This window comes from Eptatretus burgeri, chromosome 11, assembly GCF_056783735.1.
Source record: "Eptatretus burgeri isolate ZD-2024b chromosome 11, Ebu_testis_v1, whole genome shotgun sequence".
In the NCBI taxonomy this organism is placed as follows: Eukaryota; Metazoa; Chordata; class Myxini; order Myxiniformes; family Myxinidae; genus Eptatretus; species Eptatretus burgeri.
Genome location: NC_140971.1, coordinates 27195110 through 27220150, shown reverse-complemented (window position 1 = coordinate 27220150; position 25041 = coordinate 27195110). Strand labels below are relative to the sequence as shown.

The 25041-nt window shown below is 44.1% G+C and overlaps 1 protein-coding gene across 5 annotated transcripts in view; it reads left to right on the top strand.

Annotated features, from left to right (window-relative positions):
- Window positions 1–25041, top strand: part of LOC147016725 (kinesin-like protein KIF2A) — a 105655-nt gene that overhangs the window by 31949 nt on the left and 48665 nt on the right. For 2 of the 5 annotated variants that reach the window (XM_085847869.1, XM_085847870.1), the window contains exons 2-6: window positions 7416–7520; window positions 8562–8589; window positions 14130–14181; window positions 14334–14450; window positions 22450–22541. In XM_085847869.1, the coding sequence (XP_085703995.1) occupies window positions 7489–7520; window positions 8562–8589; window positions 14130–14181; window positions 14334–14450; window positions 22450–22541 (321 nt within the window). In that variant the 5' untranslated portion in view covers window positions 7416–7488. The remainder of the gene's footprint in view (window positions 1–7415; window positions 7521–8561; window positions 8590–14129; window positions 14182–14333; window positions 14451–22449; window positions 22542–25041) is intronic. The other 3 variants (XM_085847867.1, XM_085847866.1, XM_085847868.1) reach the window with 2 other exon arrangements.

Genomic DNA, 25041 nt, shown 5'->3' with positions numbered 1-25041 from the left:
TCCCGTGGACGTCACAGTATGATGGACAGACTAATAGATTAGACTGAGCAAATTGCAATATCCCCCTGTTTTATTTATTTATTTTTAAATCAAAAAGTGTGGGGATAATGAACAATCTCAATTCCTCTTCTTTATAAGGGTGAGGTCCAATGGCACCAAGCTTCTGCCCTGCCTTGACCACGCTACTACTCCACTTCCCTCTGTCCTCGGTCAATCCTCTCCACTTTCCAACCACCATCCCCCCTTTACTGATGTCCCTCATGCAATCTTCCCATATCAACCGTGGTCTAGCTCTTTCCCTCCTACGTTGCTCCCTCAACCAATCCACTCTTTGCCATTCCCTTTTCCCCATCCGCACAAAGTGACCAGCCCGTCTCAGGAATTTCACCAATCTCCCGATCAAGCTGATCTGCACACCATTCTCCTCCCTCCATCTTCCTGCAATCATCCTGACCCAGTTCTTGCAAACTTGCAGCCTCTGCCGTCTGTCAGTGCCACAGTTTCCAGACCGTAATGGTAGGCCGGCATTGTATATAACATCAGAACCCTCCCTTTCAATTTCCTTTACCTTTGTCTGCCATTAATCCCTCCACGTTCCTCTACCCTCCTCCATGCATTCTGACTGGAAGCAGGTTTTTCCAGCTACCTTAAAACGGTGCAAAAGATTAAGTTTACATGCAAGCCATTTATTCGAGACAACAAAAACTCTCCTTGGTGTACCAGGAGGAAGAACTCAACTCTTAAAAGTAGAGTGAGTTGAAGACTTAACATTTCATACAGAATCACAAGTATATATCCAGGCTTTTTATGACACCAAATGGACTTTGTGGGCTCAAAATTTGCAACAAAGAGATTTTTGCTTATTCTAAAATCTAAAGGGTTGTTTTTCAGCCTTGGGGAAGGGGTGTGGGGAGAGGGAGAGATTGACTAAATGGTTATAAAACAGATATGGTCTTTCATGAGACATTTTATTCCTCTGTTTTGGCTAAAAACAGAGAAATGCATAGTCTACTTTTAACTGACCTCAGCACATATATTTATGTAATTCTTTTTCAAAGCACTAAGAGAAGATTTTTTATTCTGCATGACTACAAATTCAATTGATTCAATTTTCTACATGTCTATAAATTCATTTTAATAATTCAACTTCCACACTACCCACCTGAATCCTCCTCTGCCTCCGACTTCCACTCCCCGGTCACTGTTCTCCCACCCCCCCCCCCCCGATACTCAAATCTATTTACCGGTCTAATCTCTTTCGCTTCAAACCTGATATTCTTTTTTTTCTCTCTGCTGCCTGGCCCACATCACCTCGGTCTTCTCCATACTCTTCAGCCTGTGCTTTCAAAATGCCTCCTTCCACTCCCTCAGTACTTCCTGCATCTCCTGCCCACTACCTTTCTTGTTTACCTTCCTGCTTATCTCCATTACCATGATAAACATGAGTGGGCCGACAGCGCTTCCCTGCCTCAACGCAATGCTCACACTAAACTCCTCCGACATCCCAGGACCAACCAAAACTCTTCCCTTCATTCCCTTGTACGTCCCTTCCACCAACCTAACTTCTGCTTCCTGCACTCCCATCCATCTTGGTGTCACCATCACTATATTTCTTGGGACTGTTGTAGATCTTCTCCACAAATCCCAATGCCATTTCACCTTGCACCTCCAACCTCTTCTCCATCAGCTGACTCAGCATGAACATCCAATCTGTCATCCCCCTACCCTTTCTAAACCCCTGCTGCTCTTCTCCAATCTCAATCTCCCCACACTTCCTTATCTTCCCGTCCAGGATCCTCTCCATCATTACCTGACTTTAGAGTGTAATGATCCTGTACTTTCTTGGATGTTGAACATCACCTTGCCCCTTCCATATCGGCACAATTAACCCCAGCCTCTAGTCCTCCAGAATTGAACCCTCTCTTAAACATACATTCAACAGCCTCTTCATCCAACTGACTCCAACTTCTCCTGCTGAAATTATCGCTGTACACACAATCAATGCCTAGCGCTCTTTTCTTTTTCATCCTCTTCAATGCTGTCTGCACCTCCTCCTCTGTGATGTTCACCAACTATTCTCTGCTATATACACGGTAGCTCCATCTCATCGTCGCTTCCTCCCCAGTTCCACAGCTCCTTGAAATATACTGCTCTCCTCTGTCATGATCTCCCAGCCACCATCCTTGATCCAACCCCCCCCCCCCATGTCCTTGCTATCCTTATCCCTATGATGAGCCAATTTGTAGAAAATCTTCCCATGATCCCGCTCCACCTTGTTGTACATCTCCTTTTCTATATCATTCCTCACTTTATTCAGTTATTCTTGCTGCTTTCTTCTTTTGCTCATACAGGTGCAGCAACCCTGCATCCTATTCCTTCCCTCCTTTTCACCAATAGTCTTCACTACTTCTTCTGCCCACCATACCTGGTTTATATCCTCAGATGATGCATCCTTTTCTGTCGTCCTTCCACACAAAACTACTGCAATTCCCCTAAACACTTCAATACTTCTTCCACTCCTCCAAACAGTCTGCTTCTTTGCTAAGTTGCTCATATCTGACCCTCATCCTCTCCTTTTACTCTGTGCAATGTTCCCTCGACACATCCCCACCTAATAATCTTCTGAACACTGCTCTTAACCTCCCTCTTTTCATTTATTTATTTTCCCATCCATACCACAAACACCACAGGCTTGTGCTGTATGGTTGCATGCTCTCCTGCCAGTGCCTGACAACCCTAACCCTCCACAACTGTAGCTTCCTTACCACAACCAAATCCAGTTCTGTTCTATGATGTCTACTACAGATAATCTTGTGGCTTTTCCACTTTTGAAAGAATGAATCAGCTTTGACCATCCCATTCCTTGACATCAGCTCCACCAGCTCTTGACCCTCTATTCGTTGTTCCCCAACCAAATTTACCAACCCCTTCCTCTTCACCTGGCTTGGCTACCCTTCCATGTGTGTTGAACTCCCCTGCAATGTACAGCAGCACCTCCAGCTCAACCATTCCCATCATCCTCTCTCTTGCATCCCTGAATTCCTGTTTCTCAGCCCCAGTCCTTCCTATTTGTGGCCCATTTATCGACATAACACGCACCATTTTCCTCGATTACCACACATGATGCCATAACTTATCCATCCCTCCCATCTTTCCACTCTGACCACCGACTTGCTGATGTCTTCCAATACTATTTTTTTCCACTCCATTACTCCTTCCATCTCTACCCGTGTGCAACAGCCTGTATCCTCCTACCAACCTCCTCACCCTGTCTCCTTTCCATCTTGTCTCCTGCACACATAACACTTCCATCATCCTCTGCATCATCTCCACCACCTCAACTCTTCTCCCCTCCATTGATCCCACAGTCAAACTACCTAGCCAGACCTCATTTCTAAACTGCTACCCGCCTGGCAGAGCCAGTACAATCTTGATCTGTTCAGGACGTTCTGGTCATCAATCGGCAGCGCTGTCCAGGCTAACCTGCTGGACTCACTACCTTACCCTATTGTCAAAATCCTGTGTGTGCATGCACACATACTGCTCTAAATCCACTCGCCTATCCCCCCCACCTCCCTTCACACCCGATCCTTTCACCCACCCTTGAGGCACTCATCCCTAGCTCCACCCCACTCCCTCCCTCTTCTCTACCCCCCTCCCCCCTCCCTTCACCCTCTCCTTCCTTTTCTCTGCTGTCCGTAATACATTAGTCATGCATATTCAGCTTACAGCAAGTAAATGCTTGTCACAAATCGCTGTTCTGTTCAAAAGCCACTCGGTTTGACCCTCAGCACGCTTGTGGAAATACACTCCTCGACTCCCACATTGTGTCCTGTTCGTTGGGCTGTGAGTCCCGTGGAGAAACGAGCGGTCAGCTCCGGTGCGAGGACCATGTGGAGAAACTTATACTGTATGGGCTCGTCTTTATTTCTTCCCGAGATGCTGGTGCAGGTCTCCCGACAGACTTCTTGCCAAGACCTGGTCTTTGCAATCGTCTCTGCTAGATTTGGGAAAAGAAAAATGTTTCTGAATGATGGTGTCACTGATACTCCGAAGAAAGCTTTACGGTGGGCTCGAGGGCCTCTCATTGACAGGAAGTTCAAGGAGCTGGGTATTTCCACCATGCCGCACTGACTAACACCGACGTGTATCAGCAAAACATACCATGCATTGGCATTGAATAAATACATTTTATTTTCTGTTTGTCTGCCTTGTCTATCTGTGTGCAACACCAATTATGCTAAAACTACTGCGCCAATTGCCACCAAGTTTAACCTCATGGTAAACATGGGTTACTTGGTTTCATCTGCAGTTTCAGGGGTTCGGGAGTGAAGGTTGACAAAAATTCTCTATGTAAATGTGTATCTTGTTGCGCCACTCGGTGGTGGTGGTAGTGGTGGCAGAGGTCATAACATATGTACACAACATAACCGGGCACCCCTGCTGGTATTACAAGTCAGCTGTGGAGATGACTTGCATTTTTGCACTGTGCACATCCCCAGAGTGGGAAGCCCCAAAGCCAACTTCCACCAATCAAGGGAGGCAGGGAAAGGGGTGGGGTGGGAAGGGAGAGGTGAAGGGGTCACAGTCTCTCATGAGGTCTTTGGGTAGGAAGCACGGGAAGGAATGGGATGAGGGAAGAGGGACCCGGTGTTGCCTGCAACGCCGGGCACCCCTGCTGGTATCTATATGAGCGTGTCTGTTTGTGTCTCCTCCATAACTCCAAAACCATGAAATCTAGCAGCCTGAATCTTTGCGTGCATTTTAAGTAAACTCCAAGGAAGTGTATGACTGAAAATTGGGTGTTTGGGTTAATTAAAACACCCCTTTTGAAGATGATTAACGGCCTTTTTTAATTATATCGGCCACCTCACTCTCTGGGTCTTAAGGCGTTTCCTTGGTAACCTTGCTGGGGTCTGAAGCCGCCATTTTTTTTTGACTGCTCAACCATGCCCTGACTTGGAACAGGCTGCAACGATTTCTTAACGATAGGTTTTTTTCTTCTTTTTTTTTTCCACTTTCCTCACTCATGTTATCGAATGCCTGTTCATCATAGCTACGAATCGTATACATCACTTTTGTCAGTGCTATAGTTTTCATATTAGGAGCTTTGAGCGATTTCATGCATTATATGATACGATTTTCCATCATCTACTTTCATGGACTAATCATAGTATATAATTGAAATATTATTTCGGTTTTGATTGGATATTGTCCGGACTAAATACGTGTAGAAATCTGTTGTTAAATCTGATAATTTAAAGAAATGTCTTATTACTAAGCTGATATACCTATTTACTTTAATCAAGCAAGGCTATGTTCCCTACTTCATATATATATATATATATATATATATATATATATATATATATATATATATATATATATATATATATATATATATATACAGAAGAAAATGGGAAATTTATCGTGTTAAACTTATCTTTTTCTTCTGTTTGGAGAATTGTATTGAGTGAACAAAAAAATTAGTAACGTGCCAAAAATAATCAGCTTCATTGAGCGATTTGATTTAATGCATTCACTGCTCGACCTTGCACCCTGTCCCCAGAGGGCCTGCCTATCCATAGCGTCTGCCAGATCTGTCTATATTTTTGGAGGTTTTGTGAGGTGTTCTCCAAGCAATCAAAGCAAATCTGGTGAAAAACAGACATTTCAAAATAAAGTTATAACGTTTGCACGAACCGATGTACCACGTGACATGTGCACAGATGAGCAGGCATCGTGGCTGATTATCTGCAATGTTTATTTCACAGGTGATTAAACTTTGCGATGTCTCCAGGGTGTTCTATGTTAAACAGAAACTCTTTTGTGGATAAAGTCATTTGAACAAATTAATTTAATTTCTTTAACTGCTGTGGGCATGGTGAAGACCGCTTTAACGTTAAAGGGATCCTATATGGGATGCAGCCACAGCCTGGCCAGCCGTTCCTTATCAACCATTTAATTTGAATACTGGCTTGGACTGAGGGGCCGAATAAAGACTCACAGGGTCATGTGTGTGTGTGTGCGTGTGCGCGCGCCGCGTCGCGCCAGTCTGTTATGTAGAATTGTTTAAGTGTTTTCTTTTCATTGTACATTGCCTGCCTGATATTCGGTTGCAACTCTGCTCTGTGTCTCCCTTCACGACTATTGCCCCCATTATAAATAAACCCCCCAATTGTTAAATGCTCCAGTTCGTTGTCCGTGTTTTCTTCCATTGACCCAGCACGGTGTGGGCTTGAGAAATAGTGAGGCCGTAAGTTGTCATTGGGTCCGACCAACTTTGGTAATTCCGCTCGGTTACACTGGAACGAGGTCGCTAGAGCGACCCGGTTCAACAGAGTCCGTTGAGGGTGTGACTTCCCCGGTAATTTGACAACGTGGGTACTCAGGTACATTGAAATTAGGCAATTAACCCTACCCCACGCCTTCAAAATATTGGCGACCACGGTCCGCTAAGGGACCCTGTACCTTTCGGACTTATCCGAGAGTCACCACCTAAATTCTGGGGTGTTCGGTGGAGACGACCCTCCTGCTCCCCCTCGTGGTCGTTTATTGCCACCGAACCCTGGCCCACAACAATCGTACTGTATAGCATATTTCAAAAAATTTATTGGGCCCGATATGTTCTCGGGGATCAAGCATAATGTTGCGGATGTATGCGCTCTTTCGAGTGCCCTTCTTGTTTCTATAATTTGTTTTTTGAAATTCCCCCAAAACAAGGGGGGGAATGCTACTCTGGGTTTTTGGGTTGTATACAGTACGTACTGTAGTCAGCAATCGCACTGACTCCAACCTGCCGATTTCTGAAGTCTGTGTGTGTGTTTTTTTTTTTGGTTTCGTTTTCCTTGAGGCCACCCTGCCACCCATCTTCAACAGCCATCCTTGCTGCTTGTATATGGCACGATAAAAAAAAAAACAATTTCTGCTTTGCTGTGAAGCTTTGTGTTGGAATCTTTGGTTTGAACCTCCTTTTTAGACGAGTGACAATGAAGCTTTTCTTGGAAAATATTAAATTGTTCTGTTTTGAACATCCTTGTAATGCACGATGTTATAAAGTTTTTATTTATTTTTATTTTTTTGGTTTTTGCTTCAGTGTTGGTGTGAGAGTTCTGAGGTTCACTCGAAGACTCTATCTCCCAGTGGGTTGTCACCACAAAAGCGATTAAGTTTTTGGGTTTAATTCCTGGGTTGTCAATTTCTTCATCCCATCCCCACACAGGAATTAATTCCTGTTTATTAAATTTCTTGATGAGATTAATCTCAAATATACATGGTATTTGTTTCCCAGCATGGTAAGATAATATATCTGCTTGTAACATCCTTTTGCTTCTTTAAATGATGCAATATTTGCATGTTCGTGACAAATTTTATTTTATTTTTTATTAATTTAAATGAATTATTCTTTCTTTCAGATTGAATTGTGTCAGATCCTCGAATTGAATGAGTATTTGTTGGAGCAAAGCCTGGCACCATGCTTGAAGAGTGATGCTCCTTTGCTTTCAAGGCAAACCACAAATGTGTGTATGAAGGGCAAGAATTTTTACCATTCACAAATTATCAACGACTGAAAAATCAAAACCTCTCATTTCATTTGATGTCAAATTGGACAAGTTGTCTGATTTTAAGTCTTGTTCACCACAGCATATCCTGAGGTGTGCTTTAATATACCTGAGTTCCCTTACAAGGAACTTCAACACAGGAGGAATCTATCAGGCACATCAAGTTTTATGATGCTTGCCAAGCCATAGTGTTGTCCATGCTCTATCATTAAATGCTGACCACCAAGAAAGAAAAGGGCACATACCCTTTTTTTTTTTTTCCTTAATAAAGTCTTTGCTCTAACTCTGCCAAGGTTGGCTTATAACTGACCTAGACTCAGAGCAGATGGTTCCTTTCCACCCTAAACTCTGGATTGTCCCCCCCCCCCCCAAAAAAAACCCTCCCATGCACTCTACCCGATTACATGGAAGTCAAACATACATATAGACCTAATATTACATTATATAATATTGTATTATATTATTCAGATCCTCTTAACAACGTTGTCGACTATTTCGTAGTCTGTCATTTAACGGGCTCCATTTCATGCCACTCTTCAATTTCGACTTTGGTCAAACTTTGAAGATTATTGTCACTTGCTTGTGTCACCATAATGGAAATTTCCTGGATTGTGATCTGCAGACTTTTGTTCTCCTGAAATCAAGCTGCTGTATCCCATGTTATGGCTTTAAACAAGCCAACCAGCCATCAGAAAAGGCACATTGATCAGTCAATCCCATCTGATCATAAAAATACTTTTCCTTCTCAATTAACATCGGTCCTGAGATTGGTGCTCCATCTGAACGCTTGAGAGCAAACCATTCATTCAGAACTTTAGCTGCTCCATCTTTGGCTTGTGTAGAGTGGGGCGCTTGTCGGCAGCTTTGTCTGTCTCTGACTTGGTGTAAAATTCCAGTAACTTGCCTTTCTGGGCCTTGATGTCTGAGATGGTTAAAGATCCAATGTACTAATGCATCTATTGTCTTGTTCATGTGATGTTCACACACCTCCCCCCTCAGCTTGCTGGACTGGTTTCATCACTTGTTGGTGAGTGATCAGTGACAGCGTAAAAGGAGGTGGGGAGGGTGGGGGAGGGGGCATATGTAGCATTGTGATTCTCATGTATGTACTACTTGTGAAGGTCTCTGGCTGTAGAGGAACTCTAGTAGGGTTTGAAACAGCTCTTCTTACCTTGTGTAGCCGTTTTTGGTTGCTTCATGCAGCTTTCTTTGGCTTGAAGAGCATGTAGTTAATTTATTTGATAATCCCAGCCACCTGTGTTTATTAGGTGAGTGCTGAGTGCTGATTGGTTATTCCTTCGAATTATGGACGAGACGTGATTGTCTTGTTGTACAGTATGTACATATACAAGTAGCCTTCATCTTCCTGCCATCGCACCTGTCTTTGGTCAGTTAGATATGTTGGATCTAACCTCTCCCGCAACCCTGCACTCTCCCTCTCCCTCCCCCTCACTCCCATTTCAACCAACATAAATGTAACCTTTTTCCCTTGGTGAAAACAATATGTAAAGTTAACAGGACACCTGTGTGGCAGGCTGCAGGGAAATTGGGAATTTGGTTTGTTGAAAAACCCAACTAGTCGGCATGTCGGCATGTACGAAGCGTACTGGAGGGGTTGGGGTCAAATGTGTAATGGATGGCTTCAATAATTAATGCATTAAGTTGAACAAAACCTTGAAGATCACAGGTCTGTTTAAGTCAGTTGTAACAGTTGAACATTACCTTAATAGTAATACTTGTGGTTCAGACCCCCAACACTTCCAGCTGAGATATGTGCGTGTTTGTGTGTGTGTGTGTGTGTGTGTGTGTGTGTGTGTGTGTGTGTGTGTGTGTGTGTGTGTGTGTGTGTGTGTGTGTGTGTGTGTGTGTGTGTGTGTGTGTGTGTGTGTGTGTGTGTGTGTGTGTGTGTGTGTGTGTGTGTGTGTGTGTGTGTGTGTGTGTGTGTGTGTGTGTATATGTATATGTATATATATATATATATATATGTATATATATATATATATATATATATATATATGTATATATATATATATATATATATATATATATATATATATATATGTATATATGTATATATGTATATATGTATATATATATATATATATATATATATATATATATGTATATGTATATATATATATATATATATATATATATATATATATATATATATATATATATATATATATATATATATATATATATGTATATATATATATATATATATATGTATATATGTATATATGTATATATGTATATATGTATATATATATATATATATATATATATATATATATGTATATATAATTTTTTGCCATCTTTGTTTCCTTTGTTGTGGGGGGGGGGGGGTGCTGACATCTGAGGGAACAGTGCAGTGAAGGGTAATTTATTGTCAGGCCAGATCGGAACTGTGACTTGCTACAGGTACCACATAAACCTGTACTAACCTGTTTCATGGTCGAGTTGTCGGTGACTAAACGGTCTCCCCCACCAAGTTTCCTGGTGAGGAGGTTGTATGGATGTAAACACCCAGCAGGATTAAAAACAAAACCTGACAAAGGGTGGAGGAGCTTCTTGTGAGCCAGTGGCCATCCATTTCATGCCCAACTGTCTGGATGACCTCCTACAGTTGGGTTACCTTTTTTTTTTTTTTTTTTTTTTTTAGGAGGTTGGTGGCAGGATTTGCCCTTTGGCCACCATAAAACCCTTCACTCAGCAAAACACAAACACAAAGAAATGTGAAAACCCACTCCGTGGGAGTACCTCCTGTGCAGATACCCTTTGCAGGGCAGCTCACCGGATGATGGGGTTGGGGCAAATCCTTCGGTACTCCCACTCTTCCACAGGAGGAAAACCACAGGGCAAACTTCCAGGGTCAGATTGTGGTCGTGTGTGTCGGGGTGGTGCCGAGTTGTCATTCACCAGATGGCGGTCTCCTTGGATTAACCTGAGGCGGTCCTTTCGGGTGAGTGCCTGAAATTTCCTATCCCAGAGAGGATGATCACCTGTCTGTTATCTAAGCTCAAGTGTTTGTACATCGTTATTGCAGCACTCTCTGAGGTTCAGAGACCGGATTGCGGTGAGATCATGGTGGGTGGTTACACCTACGATTGGTCTGGTCGCTCTGATGGTTACTATGCCCAAGGAGTTTCTATCGCTGTATCCAACAAGCTGACTCAAATTATAATTGAGGTAACATCGGTCCGGTCAACAAGCGTATACTGAGACTAAGGATTCGTCAATCCTTGGGTGTCGTTTCCCTAGTCTGTGTAAATGCTCCGACTGAGGCGAGTGATCTCGCCATGAAGGATACCTTCTATGCCATGCTCGAGTCTAGTTGATCAGTGCCCCAGGCGAGATGTTCTTCTCGTCTTGGGGGATTTCAATGCATCAATTGGAGCTTATAACGATGGTTATGAAACATGTGTTGGTCCCTATGGGTCTGGAACTGTGAACCAGAATTGCACCAAGTTCTGTGACTTTGCAAGAAGTCATGGACTTGTGGTGATTGCTCATTGTTTCAATGCCCACAGGCTCATTGCTGGACTTTGTATTCCAACGCTGGTGGTGTGGCAAAGGAGATTGACCATGTGCTCATTGATGCTCACTGGAGGATAATCCAGAACTGCAGGGTCTACCGGAGTGCTCATTCCGTCAATACAGACCACAGGCTTATTGTAGCAACCCTGAAGTTTCAGCTTAAATCCAGGAGAATGGTACCATCCCAACCTCGGCTGAATGTTGGCAAGCTCAAGAATTGGAGAGCAGCTAAGGAGTTTGTGAACAGGCTGAGTTGAGATTTGGGGAGGGGTCTGGGTGCTTTGGGAAATCCTGAAGAGTTGTGGAGTGCCTTCAAGACTACTATCCTTGATGTTGCCGGTGGATGTCTTGGAACTCACCATAGGGCGAAGAAGAATTTTTGTCTCAAGGGACACTGGATACCATTGAGCAGAGTCGCAGAGCCAGCCTGAATGGCAGAGCTGTTCAGTGAGCTGAGGCGTAAAACTGTACGTGCGCTAAGGGTGGACAAGGAGGCCAATGTGCAAGGAATCTGAGGGTGTAAAGCATCACCTGTGGTCAAGTGATTCTCGTTCTGCTTTCAACGGAATTTGCGCATTGCATTCCTCCAAGGCCGTCCCTCAGTGTACTGCAGTTGGTGCAGAGGGTGGTGAGCTCTTGAGAGTCCGAAGTGAAGGCCTGCTGGGCCGGTTACCTTGAACGGCTGCACCAGTCTGATCTACCAGCTGTTGAGTGAGATGTCAGGTGTGTCTATTTCTATTGCTGACCCTCCAATCAACTGTGGTCCACCTTCGTTTGTGGAAACAGGCTGCGATGAACCGGTTGAAATGGGATAAAGCTCCAGGGATCTGTGGCATCCAAGCTGAACTTCTCAAGGCTGGTGGAAATGCTACACTCGTTGCACTGCATGCAGTTCTGTGCTCTGCCTGGAACATAGGCATCATCCCAACTGACTGGAAGAGGGGCCTTGTTGTTCCTTTCTGGAAAGGGAAGGGTGATCGCCAAGACTGCAACAAATACCGTGGGGTGGCGCTGCTCTCAGTGCCGGGTAAGGTCATTTCTCGGATAATTATTGATTGGGTTCGCCACCATATGCTTGAGCACCAGCGTCCAGAGCAGTCAGGCTTTACACAAAGAGGTCACCGATTGACCGTATCCTTGCTCTTCGGGTCCTCACCGAACGCAGACGAGAGTTTCGGCAGGGGCTGCTTGTGGCCTATGTTGATCTCTGTAAAGCGTTTGATTCAGTGAATCGGGATGCCCCCCTGGAGTATTCTTTGTCTTCGTGAGGTGCCACCAAAACTGATCAATCTGATGTCTGAACTATACTCTGGTACTGAGAGTGCTGTGAGATGTGGTGATACCATCTTACTTATTTCTAGTTGTTACTGGAGTTCGTCAGGGGTGTGTTCTGGTCCCCATACTTTCAGCATTTGTATGGACTGGATTCTGGGGAGGTTGTCTGATAGATCAAGTTGCGGTCATTGTTTGGGAATGTCGAGATCTCTGACCTTGATGTCACAGATGATGCAGTCATCTTTACGGAGACTCCAGATATCCTTTTGGGGCCCTCGAGGTGCTGAATGAGGAATCGGAGCCGCTGGGATTGAGTTTGCTGGGTCAAAACTAATCCAGGCTTTCACTGGCATCTTGGATGCTGCTATTCTGTCTGTACCTGTTTGTGGCAAGGATGTTGAGGTCATGGAGAGAATCGCTTACCTTGGCAGTGATATTCATGTCTTTGCTGGCTGTGAGCCAGAGGTCAACAGACGTTTGGGTCGGCCTGGGGAGTCATGGATTCACTAGATCATGGGGTGTGGCGATGCCGGTACCTGTGCAGGAGGACGAAAGTCTGAGTCTTCAGGTCCTTGGTGCTTGCAGTCTTGCTCTATGGATGTAAGACTTGGACTCTCTCCAGGGGTCTGAGGTGGAGACTTAACTCCTTTGGTTCCATGTCTCTTCGGAGAATCCTTGACTATCGCTGGTCAGACTTTGTGTCCAACGAGCGGTTGCTGAGAGACTCAAATGACATTTGTTACCTGCATAGTCAGTGAGCGTGAGCTGCAGCTGTATGGACATGTGGCTCGTTTTCCTGATGCTGATCCTGCTCACCAGATTCTCTCAGCGAGGGAGCCTCGTGAGTGGAGCAGGCTAATGGGCCGACCACGTGCCTCGTGGTTGCAGCAGGTTGATCAGCATCTTGAGATGGGGGTGAGCCAGGCTTCTGCCTGGGGGGTGGCCAGATGCAGACCCTTGGAAGACTGGCGGAAAGTGGATGCAGCGACATGTTGCTCCGCCGAATGCTCCCATACCTGTCCTGACAGGTTTGAGTTCAGACATGAGCTTCGAAACATAGTTTTCTGACTTTTCTGAGGGTAGACACGCCCTTTTTCCAAGCTTTGTGAAAGGAACTGAGATTGCCTTTAGTTGGATTGGCCTTCCATGAGGCAAAGGCAAATTGTTTCAGGCCAACTGCCTCGCCACAAGCTTCAGTGTACCATGGGCGGGAGGAAAGGTAGGACAAATGAAGACGAGTTGGGATAAATTTGTGCATGAGAGAGAGCTATTATACCAAATTTGGGTTACAACATGAGGCAGGGTTGAAATAAATTGTGGAGGTCCTGCCGATCACATGACTGAAAATGTCAAAATCGCAGACCAAGTATAACTTTTGGAAAATCGTTTAAATTCCTTCAATAATCTTCCTCACCAGACCCACCATTTAGAATTCTACCAAGTTTGGGTTGCAACATTTGGCCAGGGCCCAGATAAGCTACATGTAATGTCCAGTGGTCCTATTTTTTTTTTTTTATCTCATTGTTTTGGTACAGTGCCAACATTCATTTTAATTGTTGCTTTTCATCGATTTGGCCTAATGTCTATTCTTGTAAAAGTTGAAAAGAAATTGAAACTGTTTGTAAATTTTGCCAGAAGGTGGGTTTTCAAGAGGTTAAATAATGACAAAATTTTTTTTCAGGAAATAATTTGCTGTACAATAAGCAAGACATTACAAGCAATGAAAAAAAAAAAACCCCACTTGTTTTGCAGGTTTTCTCTCCTTTGCCATCAACAAAAGGAAAACAAAGGAAGCTCGGCCGTGGCGAGTACAAAACCTCACCCCTAAGTTTGCAATTTACCCTTTAAGACCCAAGCAGTTTTGCATTGCACGGTGATAATTTGGTTTGTATCTTGGCGGCCATTGATTTAAAAATAATCGAATTGTGTGAAATTTTTTGCATTTTTATTTTCCAGAAACTGATGTAGTTCTCCCTCCAGTGCCTGAAGGAAAGGTTTCTGCTTCATCACATCACAAGCTCCAGGGAACCACTCAAGATTGCCAGTTACCTCCAAAGACATTGGACAAAAAAGGTAAACACATGGCTTCAGACAACGTGTTTATATGCAAGGACATTGATTTGCCTGCAGGGTAGAGTGTGGTATGGTTATTGGGTGAGATTTGAGGGGGGGGGATGGAATTACAGGAGTGTTTTGATTAATGTGGAAGTTCAGATTGCCAGTGTTATTACCTGAAGCCCAAAGTGGGGTTAAACTGTCTGTTTGTCATTCTATGATCAAAGAACTACTTTATTCCAATTTAATTTGGAATACTGCAGAACAAATCAGACCACGAACCTGCAGTTTATCAATACTTTGGCTTGAATTTGGCAAATAGTACAGAATCTCATCCATTTTGTGCATGCACACAAAGGAGCAAGGCAATTGTTTTTGCTTGTCTGACAGACAAACAAACAAAATTCAAAATCGTTCCAAATGGGAAACTGTTTTTAGGAACATCATAAAGGATACGAACAGGCATGAAGAACGAATTTAACGTGTTAAAGGAGGTTGCGTAAAAAAAGGGTGCAAAATTGGTGGAAAGCTTCCGAATATATTGTTACGGTGGTGGAAATTCACAGAACACCATTCAGGTTCCCCAGAGATCAGTTATTTTGTTAAGTGTGCGTTCCAGGTTAGATTCCCCCACCAATGTATAACGGAAATTGTTCGTGTGCCGGGCTGTGAATCTTTGAGTTAGCCGTTATTCTTTTTCCATCTTTTATTTTAAACAAACAACATCTCAACAACAACTCTACAGCCATGCCGCCACCACCACAACGCCAACAACTCAACAACCATGCCACCTCCACCACAATGCCAACAACTCAACAACCACGCCACCTCCACCACAACGCCAACAACTCAACAACCACGCCACCTCCACCACAATGCCAACAACTCAACAACCACGCCATCCCCACCACAGCGCCATCAACATCGCGACACCATCACGCCCGCCTGAGCGACAGCGGCAAAATGCTGTGATACGAACTCGCGGCGCGACAGGGAGAACCACATTCCAGCCTCTGTGTGCAAATCAGCCGTGAAGACTGCTGATTTGCATAAGTGAATCAAAACGGGCTTTGCCTTGGAAAATGCCAGCCAATCAGAGCTGAAAGGGGTGACGGTTCAGAGGTGAAAGGGGGAAGCGCCGATTTCGGGTGGCGAAACCTCCAGCGGCTTCACCCCCCTGGCTATAAAAAGCCGCGTTGACAACGCGAGAGAGCAGTTGGTGGTGAAGCTGGCGAGCGGAGGTGGTTGTTCGTCGTTCACCGGAGGAGCTTGGAGTCGTCGGAGCTGGCGGCAGAATCGGAGCGTGGGGGTCCGGGCAGACAGTCCTGATACGGTCGGGGACACCGAGGAGTGAATGGGGTCTAGAGGAGCATCAACTCTGAAAGAGCAAGGGACCCGTTCGCTCCTCTGAAGCGTCGCCGGCCAGGCTCGCCAAAAAGCCGCCGCGATGAAGCCGGGCCACTGAAGCCGACCAAGCAACCGTACAAGCTGCTCGTCAAGCCACCCAAGCGACTGGCGCGTTCGCGACGCATCGGACCAAATGGAGACACCAAGGGTCGCCGATCCGAAGACCATCGAGTCACCACCAGGGCGGCGAGGTAACCTGCCCGGCCTCTCAGAGCATTTCGGTCATCCCAGCTCTGAGGAATATTAAAGGCTTACGAGCCCGTGTCTTTTCTTTCTTGGTTTTTGTATGAAAGTCTGTGGTGCCTTGTCTCTAAGTAGAATTGTGAGTAAGTACGTGCTTGTACATTCCGAATAGAACTCGGCTATAGGCTTTTGCTCGTGTCTTGTCCCCATTCCCCCATTGACTGCTTACGTGCCGAGTGTGAAAATAAACCACCCTGTTGTTGAATGTAAACCTGCTCGTTGCGTCCCTTCCTGTATTGACTGCCATGGTGCGCTTGGGATATTAACTGGCTTTTAAGGCCAATAAAAGTGATCATTTGGTCTGACTGGACTTGCTGATGTATAACCGCTCGGCTTTGCACATGGAACGATCTGCTTTAGCGGCTCGGTTTCGTACAGGTCCCGTCGATGTATCGACTCCCGGTATTTCTGTCCCCGCGAATAATTAGGTGCATCGATAATTCGGCGATCAACCCCGTAGCACGTGGACAGAATAATTGGCTAGTTTGTGATGCGTTAAGGCATCCGTGACTGGATTTTGGCGTTGGTCCGGAAAGTCACGACTGGATTGCGGCCTTCGGTGGGCGCGCGACCGCAATTTGGCTTGAACAGTCGTCTGCACGCCGACTGCGGTGGAAACGTAACAATATTTATATTGTTGCGTTGTTGCGGGCCTGGCGTGGGGTGAGAAGACCACCGGGGGGGGGGGGCGCGCTCTATCCCGGCTCCCACCAGACTCCTCGGAATTGTAGGCCGTCGCACACAGATAATTTGTGACGCGGAGGGTCGCTAACCGACCGTGAACGCCAATATCTCAACCACGTGACCTCAGGTCCTCCCTTCTATGGGTTAACCGGGTTACCTAATTAATCACGTGATTTAATTACCGGGGAACACGCCCTCGGTATGCCTTGTCTGAACCAGATCACTCTACCGGATCGGATCACTTTACCAGATCGGATGCAGCCGAGCGACACTGCCAAGGACGTACCGGCTAAAAGAAATGGATCGTTGGGAATAAAGTCCTGGCTAAGCTAGTATTCAGACCATGCTGGATCAATGCAAATAGACAAAAACGAGCTGGGAACATTTCTAATAATTTATGTACAAGCAGGTGAGGAAAGTTAAGTGGTGCAGTGATTAGTTTTATTGGTGAGTGTAATGCAGGGATAGAAAGAAGTGTGAGGTGCAACAATAATACAAGCAACTTACAAAAACAGACACATAGCAGACTTAACCCAAAATAATAATAATCTTCTGCAATCTTAACTTACGAGGACAAGTGCCAGGACACCACACGCACACGCACACACGCACACACGCACACACGCATATTAGCACCAAGCAGCCACCTGTGAAAGACTCACAACATGAACAAAGACGCTGCCCGGCGCATGCATGGTGCACCCTTTCACTCAAATCTGCATGCCAGTTTACAGCGGTGTCTCACCTTGCTCAAACTTCGCTCACCAAAAACTCACAACCTCAATCACCAACATCTCCCGCACACGGGAAAAAATCATCCCACGCCTCCTCGCACTTCTGCATCGATACAATTTGCCACTAAGCAGAGGCGTGCTGCACGGCTCAAGGTACTCGGACCTTGTGATGCGGGGACAAGCCAAGCATGTTGACAGCGCCAACCGCATCTTGCCGGGGATGCCCCCCTTCCCGAATGGGCATGCGGGACCGATACGACCCTCGTCCAGTCGCCAGAATATGGCAGGGCGGGTGTGCGGCTCGGGACGTTGGGGGGGGGGGTTGGGTGGGGTGGCGGCCCGGGAGTTTGGTGTCAGGCTCCGGGCTGTGTTATGCTGGATGTGTGAATGAGACCGCTTCCGGCCCCAGGAGTCTGGCAGGGCGGGCTATGACCACCAGGCCCCTATGTGGAAGCGCGATTCGGGTCACGGTATGTCGCTTTGGGTCGTCACCTCACCCTTTGCCCGGGGCTTAGCATTTGCATAACAGGTCACTGAATTCAACCACCTATTAATTTTGAGATCAACTTAGGCCAAAAGGGTGTCCTTTAACACCCAAGATTTGTATCTTGGGCCAAATTTTCGAAAATCCTCAATTTTCATCCGATTGACTTGAAATTTGAACAGCATTTTCATGTCAGGACGCTGAATTCAGCCACCAATTAATTTTAAGGTCAAAAGGTCAACACAGGCCTAATTTCTAAAATTGATAGATAGGACCATAAACTAAATATATCACTATACTGTATCTCAAAAAGTTGTGGACGAGTTATGACAAAAGCAGATGGATGAGTATAGGTGACAAGAACAAGCGGATTGGGCTTTGGTTTGGATCCAGCCCATCGGTGGGATACAAAACGTAAAATGTTCCACGTGGCAGAGGTGTACACTCTACTGAGTGCCATTTTACTTTGTGCTGTTTTGCCAAGTTGTCAGTGAGTGATTTTTCATTTTATTTGTTTATTTGTATACCATGTTGAGGCTCTTGTAAGAGCGAATACACAGAAATGCATAACGGTGGGATAGTGAAGCACAGAATAGTATGGAACACACAATAGGAAAGCTATGGAATGGGGTGGGCTACACAGGGTAAACAATGTGGTACTCCAGGGACTTTCAGGAAGGAAAACAGGGAATTTGAAGGAGGTTGGTTTGGGGTGGATTAATGGAGGTAGAAAAGATGATTTTGGATGGTGGAAGATATGCGATGGTGGTGATGAGCAGTTTTGAAGACCTGGAGGGAGGAGTGGGATTGAAGAGAGTGTGGGAGTTTGTTCCAAAGGCGGGAAAAAAGACGAATGAAAAAGTGAAGGTGAGCAATAATTCTCATTTTGGCGGACCTTGCACTCCCTCTGGAAATATAGGGAGGACAACCCAGACAGAGTGGGGATGGGGTCAAGGCCAGACGAGACTGTAGAAGACAAATACCACTGACTTGCCTGCAGTAGGGTTGGGCATACAACCATACTTTTTTTGAAAGGAGTGTTTTTTATGGCCAAATTTCACGCTGATCACGAATCGGTTGAACTTTTTGACATAGGATGATGTGTTAGGTTGGTAAAATGCAAAAAATCAAAATGGCCACCAAATTTACCCACTTTTCAGGTAAAATTTGATAATTATGTCTTACTCGGGCATGTAATATTATTTCATGCCCTATTAAGCCATAATTATGAAATTTTACCTGAAAAGTGGGTAAATTTGGTGGCCATTTTGATGTTTTGCATTTTACCAACCTAAGACATCATCCTCGGTCAAAAATTTCAACGGATTTGTGATCAGCGTGAAAAATGGCCTTAAAAAACGCTCCTTTCAACGGGACAACAGAGAAAAAGTCAATGTGTGCCCACCCTACCTGCAGTGAGAGAGTGAGAAACCCAAAGACTCAGCTGAGCAAGATGTGAGGCTGGAGCACCACTCTATTTGGAAGAACAGTACTCCATCAGACTGAGGATGAAAGCTTTGTATGTGATCAGGAATTTAGGTGTGCCAAGGAAGGACTTTGCATGACATAGGATGCCCAGTCAGCAACTGGCTCTGGAGGCCAGCTTGGAGATGTGGCTTTCCCAGGAAAGATTGTGGCATATAGTGAGGCCTAAAAGCTTGAATGAATGGACTTCTTCTCGGGGATTGTTGAGAAAGTGAATTGGGGGGGGAGGGGTGGGGGAATTTCCAGACTATCCTTTTGGAGAGATTTTGTGAGAGGTTTGTTAGGATTGAAAGACATGTTCCAAGTGTTTGACCAGCTTGTGATTTTATCCAGGCCTGCAGAGTGAAGAGGCTGCTGCTTGCCGATCAGAGGAATGAGAGATGGTATGGCAGAGGGTGGAGTCATCAGCAGAGAGAGGATTCTCCAGTCAGAGAGATCATTAATAAAAAAAACAGTAAAAGCACAGGGCCCAGAACACTTTTTTTTGTGAGGAACTCCAGCCTCGACAGGAACAGAAGATATGAGAGCGCCGTTAAGAGTCACGTGTTGATTGCGAGAGGAGAGGAGGTTCGTGAGCCATGAGTGGAGATTATCTTGGATATATTCTTTGCACTTCCAAAAACAGTCAGTTTAGCAGTACTTTGGCAAAGCTTTATGCCATTTTGACAAATCAATTTTGCCGCATGCTCTGATGGTGGAGTAACAGTGAGATTCAGACAAAATAGCAGCACCTAAGTCGGTCGTTGCATTGCTAACTTAGTCCAACATATGTTTGTTTAGTGAAATCTTTTTCTCAGATTTTCAAAATCGTCAGCTTCTCTAAAATGAGTTGGCAGAAGGTTCAGCTCTGGCCTACTCTGACTTGTCAGCTTCGTATGGTTGCCATTTCGTCTGTTGTTCAAAGTTCAGGAACCAAGCTAGTCTTGATTGTGCTCAGAAACGCAAAGTAAGAGTTTAAAAGATCCTTCCCATGTCCTTTTTCTCAAGATTGCATGGAGTACGTTGTTCTATGAAGTCTCCAGTTTGTATTGTGAGGGTTGTACTCTTGAGAAAATAACATTGATCAGTTGAAATTTGTTTTAAACATTTGAGTTTTGTGGGGATAAGGTGGGTGGAAATTGTCTTGCGTGTGATGGACTCTTGCTCACCTAAAACTATATTCCTAAATTTTGGAATTGTATGACTGACCAGCATTACTGTGCAGTGAAATCTCATGTACCATGGTACCACTTGAGGGGTTCAACTGGGTGTCCCCTTTCTCACATATGCTTGTACGAGAGCCATCCCAAAACTGATGTAATATACAGGTAACATTGCCGACCGTTTTCATGTCGCATTATTCTGTACATCTACAATCTTTAATGCATTTGTCCAGCTGTCCACTATTTTTATCTTGGCACAAGGCTTTCAATATCAATGTGAAACTGATGCAGGAGACAGTCGACCACATCAGTTTTTCTTCCCAGAAAGGATTACTGAAACAAAAGTGTGAAACTATTTACCAAGGTTCATCTTTTGTCTTGGTGCCATGACCGAATCGCATTCAGGTGACCCTCGTATAACGCATTTTCGCTACAGAGTGGATTTAATTCAACGACAACCACCACGCTATGTCATTCTGAGCGAATATTCACTCGCTGCGTATGCTTTCGGCGTGCCCCGTCATTCTGAGCGAGCCATTCATGATGAACATGATCCCGACTTCATGAGAAGTTGCAAGGTGCGGAGGGAGATTGAGAATGTCCTGAAATGTTACAAGGAGGTCTACGAACACAAAATGTCAAGACAGCCACTCGAGTCTCCATGATGAAGTTAAAAAAAAATCCCTAGCGAATCAGCCTCAATTTCATTTTCTGAGACTTCAACTTCAACTGAACAGCCTGCCACACCTGAATAAGCCTGCAACAAGCAATTTGTATTGTATCCAACCCCAATGACAACACTTATTAAAAAGTATTTAATATTCATGTTTTTATTTGTTTTTATGTTTTATTTATGTATTGTAAACTGCTTTGTTGAGGGTTTTTTTGTTGTTGTTGGTCTTCAACCTGAAAAGGTTGAAATCTTCCCCATTTTGAACACAACTCAGATTTTCACATGTTAAATATTTCCCCATAACACGTTTTCGAATAACATGGCGTTTCACGGGAACTCATCCCCTGCTTTGTACGAGTGCCACCTGTATCTCATCTGTATCTGGAATGCTGAATAAGCATAAGAGTTGACTACTTACCTTCAAGATCCTTACTGGTCTAAAACTTTTGTGGAAAACATTGGACTTGAATGGCGAGTTCCCATTATGAGATCCAGATCAAGGTCTGAGTTGGTTCAATCATTCCTGAAATAATTAGAATGGCACTCAGTCGAGGGCATACCTCTGCCAGGCTATACGGTTTACATTTTGTATCTCACTGATGGGTCGGATCTCCACCTGAACCTGAAGCAAAATCTAATCCGCTTGTCACTTACCCAACTTCTCCAAGTTTTGTCATCCGTCCACAACTTTTTCAAATATTGTGTTTATAGTTTTTAGCCCCATCTCTCAATGGTGAAGAACCACTTTGAAAATTAAGAACATTATTGGATCCAGATCTTCACCAAAATCAAATCAATTCATCCTTGTCACACACCCAACCTGTCCAGCAAGTTTCGTCTGAATCTGCTCATAAACACAGACAAACCGTGGTAAAAACATAACCTTTGGTGGAGCGAGTAATTTGAATAACTGCAAATTTGGTTGTCTTTTAACGATACGAGGTTCTCTCCAAATTTTACACTGGTTATTAAATGAATCCTGAGAAGGCTTCATCATATCGTAATTTTGCAATTCTGTGCTTGGCCAACCTTCAAATAACTTAAGTAAGCTCAGACTGTTGGAGATGTGCTGCTTTTATTAAATTTATCATGAACACGTTATGTTTGGAGATATATTTGTTAAACCCATTGCCAGTTGATGACTGCATTTCTGTACTTTTAACAGGTCCATCGATCCGGCAGAATCGTGGGGGGGAGATTTCACGAAAGGGCCGAGATAAGCGCCTGATACAGGAATCTCAGCCTCGTCGTGTCTCAGTAAGTAGAAGAGCATCAGGAATTATGTCTCCGCAGCTGAAGGCCAGATGCATTATTTTCGAGTTGTTTGTATGTGCATCCACCTGCTTGTTTTCGTATCGGCATTCATGCCAAATTCGTTGTTCTCATTTGTTTTTAAAATTGTATTGCCTCAAAGGAAGTACAATGCATAAATCAACCAAATCTTGATGAAAGTTTTCTAACTGCTTTGGGAAGAAAAAAGACAAACTGACATTCTGGGTATCAATGTTAACGCCTCTTAATATTAATGTCTGAAATGTCAGTTTCTCCATTATTCCCATGGTGGTTAGTCGAACTCCATCAATATTCAATGGTGTTGATAATTTGGTTTGTAATAAAGTATGAACCAAGTGGATTACATTGTTCTACCTAACCCAGATGCAGATCCATGTGACTCACTTGCATGACTAGTTCTACATTCTTCCTCAAAGGAAGTGGCCTACATTGACAAAAATTGGTACAATGTAAGAGTTGGGAAGATGTTTTTCAATGAAATACCATTTCAGTGAAATTTAAAAAATGTGAACTTGGCTTGTGGAAGAGCTCGAACACAAAATGCATCAACAGCAGGGGAGAGGGGCACTTGGATGCAGAATGGGAGGGACAGAAAGACACGGGAATAATTTGAAGACGAAGAGAAAATTGGGGATCGTGATGAAACAAAAAGTAAATGGGTGGAGGAAGAGTAGATAAAACACTTATTTGGAAAGGAGGGGTTGTTTTGTAACTCATTAGTTTGAGGGTGGAAGGGGGGGTGGGCAACAACAACAAAAAACCTCCAGAAGTCATTGATGTGGGACTCGAGTCCATTTGCTGGCGGACTTTTACTCAGACTCACTTGGGTTGTGAGGGCTCAAGGATTCGGTTCAAGTCCAGCAAAATTTAGAGTATTTGTTGCATTATCATACTGGATTTCAAGTTCACGCGTGCATTTATCTTGTATGTGGAGGTTCAAGATCTGATTTCCTATGAATTATAACACATGCACACCATGCAAAGTCCTCTTGTACAGTGCCTGCAGAAAGTCTACACCCCTTTCAAAATTTTTACCTATTGCATTATTCCTGCAATTCAATTGCATCAAATTATATATATATATATATATATATATATATATATATATATATATATATATATATATATATATATATATATATATATATATATATATATATATATATAATTACCCACCCACCTTTATGTACACATCATAACCCACAACTTCCAAGTGAAAAACATATTCCTCAGATTAAAAAATAATTCATTAAAAATACAAAACCAGAATATCTTGGTGGGATAAGTGTCCACCCCCCTAATATCAACTGTAAATTAGCTCAGGTGTAACCAATCACTTTCAAAATCACACACCAAGTTAATTGGCCTCCACCTGTATTAAATTGCAGCGATTCTGATTTTCAGAATAATATCAGCTGTTCCTGTTAGTGTCCTCTGCTGGGTAGTGCATTTCACAGCAAAGACTCAACCATGAACACCAAGGAGCTTTCAAAAGATGTCCGGAATAAAGTTGTGGAAAGGCACATCAGGGGATTGGTATAAAAAACATTTCAAAGGTCTTCAATATCCCTTGCAGCACAGTCAAGACAATTGTTAAGAAGTGGAAGGTGTATGGTACCACCAAGATCCTACCTAGATCAGACCGTCCCTCCAAACTGGATGACCAAGCAAGGAGAAGACTGATCAGAGAGGCCACCAAGAGGCCAATGGCAACTTTGAAAGAGTGACAGGCCTTTATGGAAGATTGGTCACTGTACGCATGTGACAACAATGTCCCAAGCACTCCACAAGTCTGGCCTGTATGGAAGGGTGGCAATAAGGAAGCCATTACTCAAAAAAATCTCACCTTGAGTCCTGTTTTTTGGTATGCAAAAAAAAAACCACTGATTCTGAAGCCATGTGGCAAAAAGCTTTGTGGTCTGACAAAACCAAAATAGAACTTTCTGGCCTAAATGCAAAATGTTACATTTGGTGCAAACCCAACACAGCATATCACCAAAGAACACCATCCCTACTGTGAAGTATGGTTATGGCAGCATCATGTTATGGGGATGTTTCTCATTAGGGACTGGCGCACTGGTCAGGATAGAAGGGAAAATGGATGGAGCAAAATGCAGAAATATCCTCAAGGAAAACCTGCTGCCCTCTGCAAGAAAGCTGAAATTGGGACAAAAGTTCACCTTTCAGCATGACAACGGCCTGAACCACACAGCCAAAGCTACACTGGAGTGGCTAAAGAACAAAAAGATAAATGTCCTTGAGTGGTCCAATCAACGCCCTGACCTAAATCCAATCGAAAATCTGCAGCATGACTTGAAGATTGCTGTTCATCAATGCTCCCCATGCAACTTGACTGAGCTTGAACTGTTTGGTCCAGAAGAATGGGCAAATATTGCCCAACCAAAGCAAATATTGCAAAGAAATGGGAGACTTGACTGGATTTTATGGGTTTAATCACCCAAAC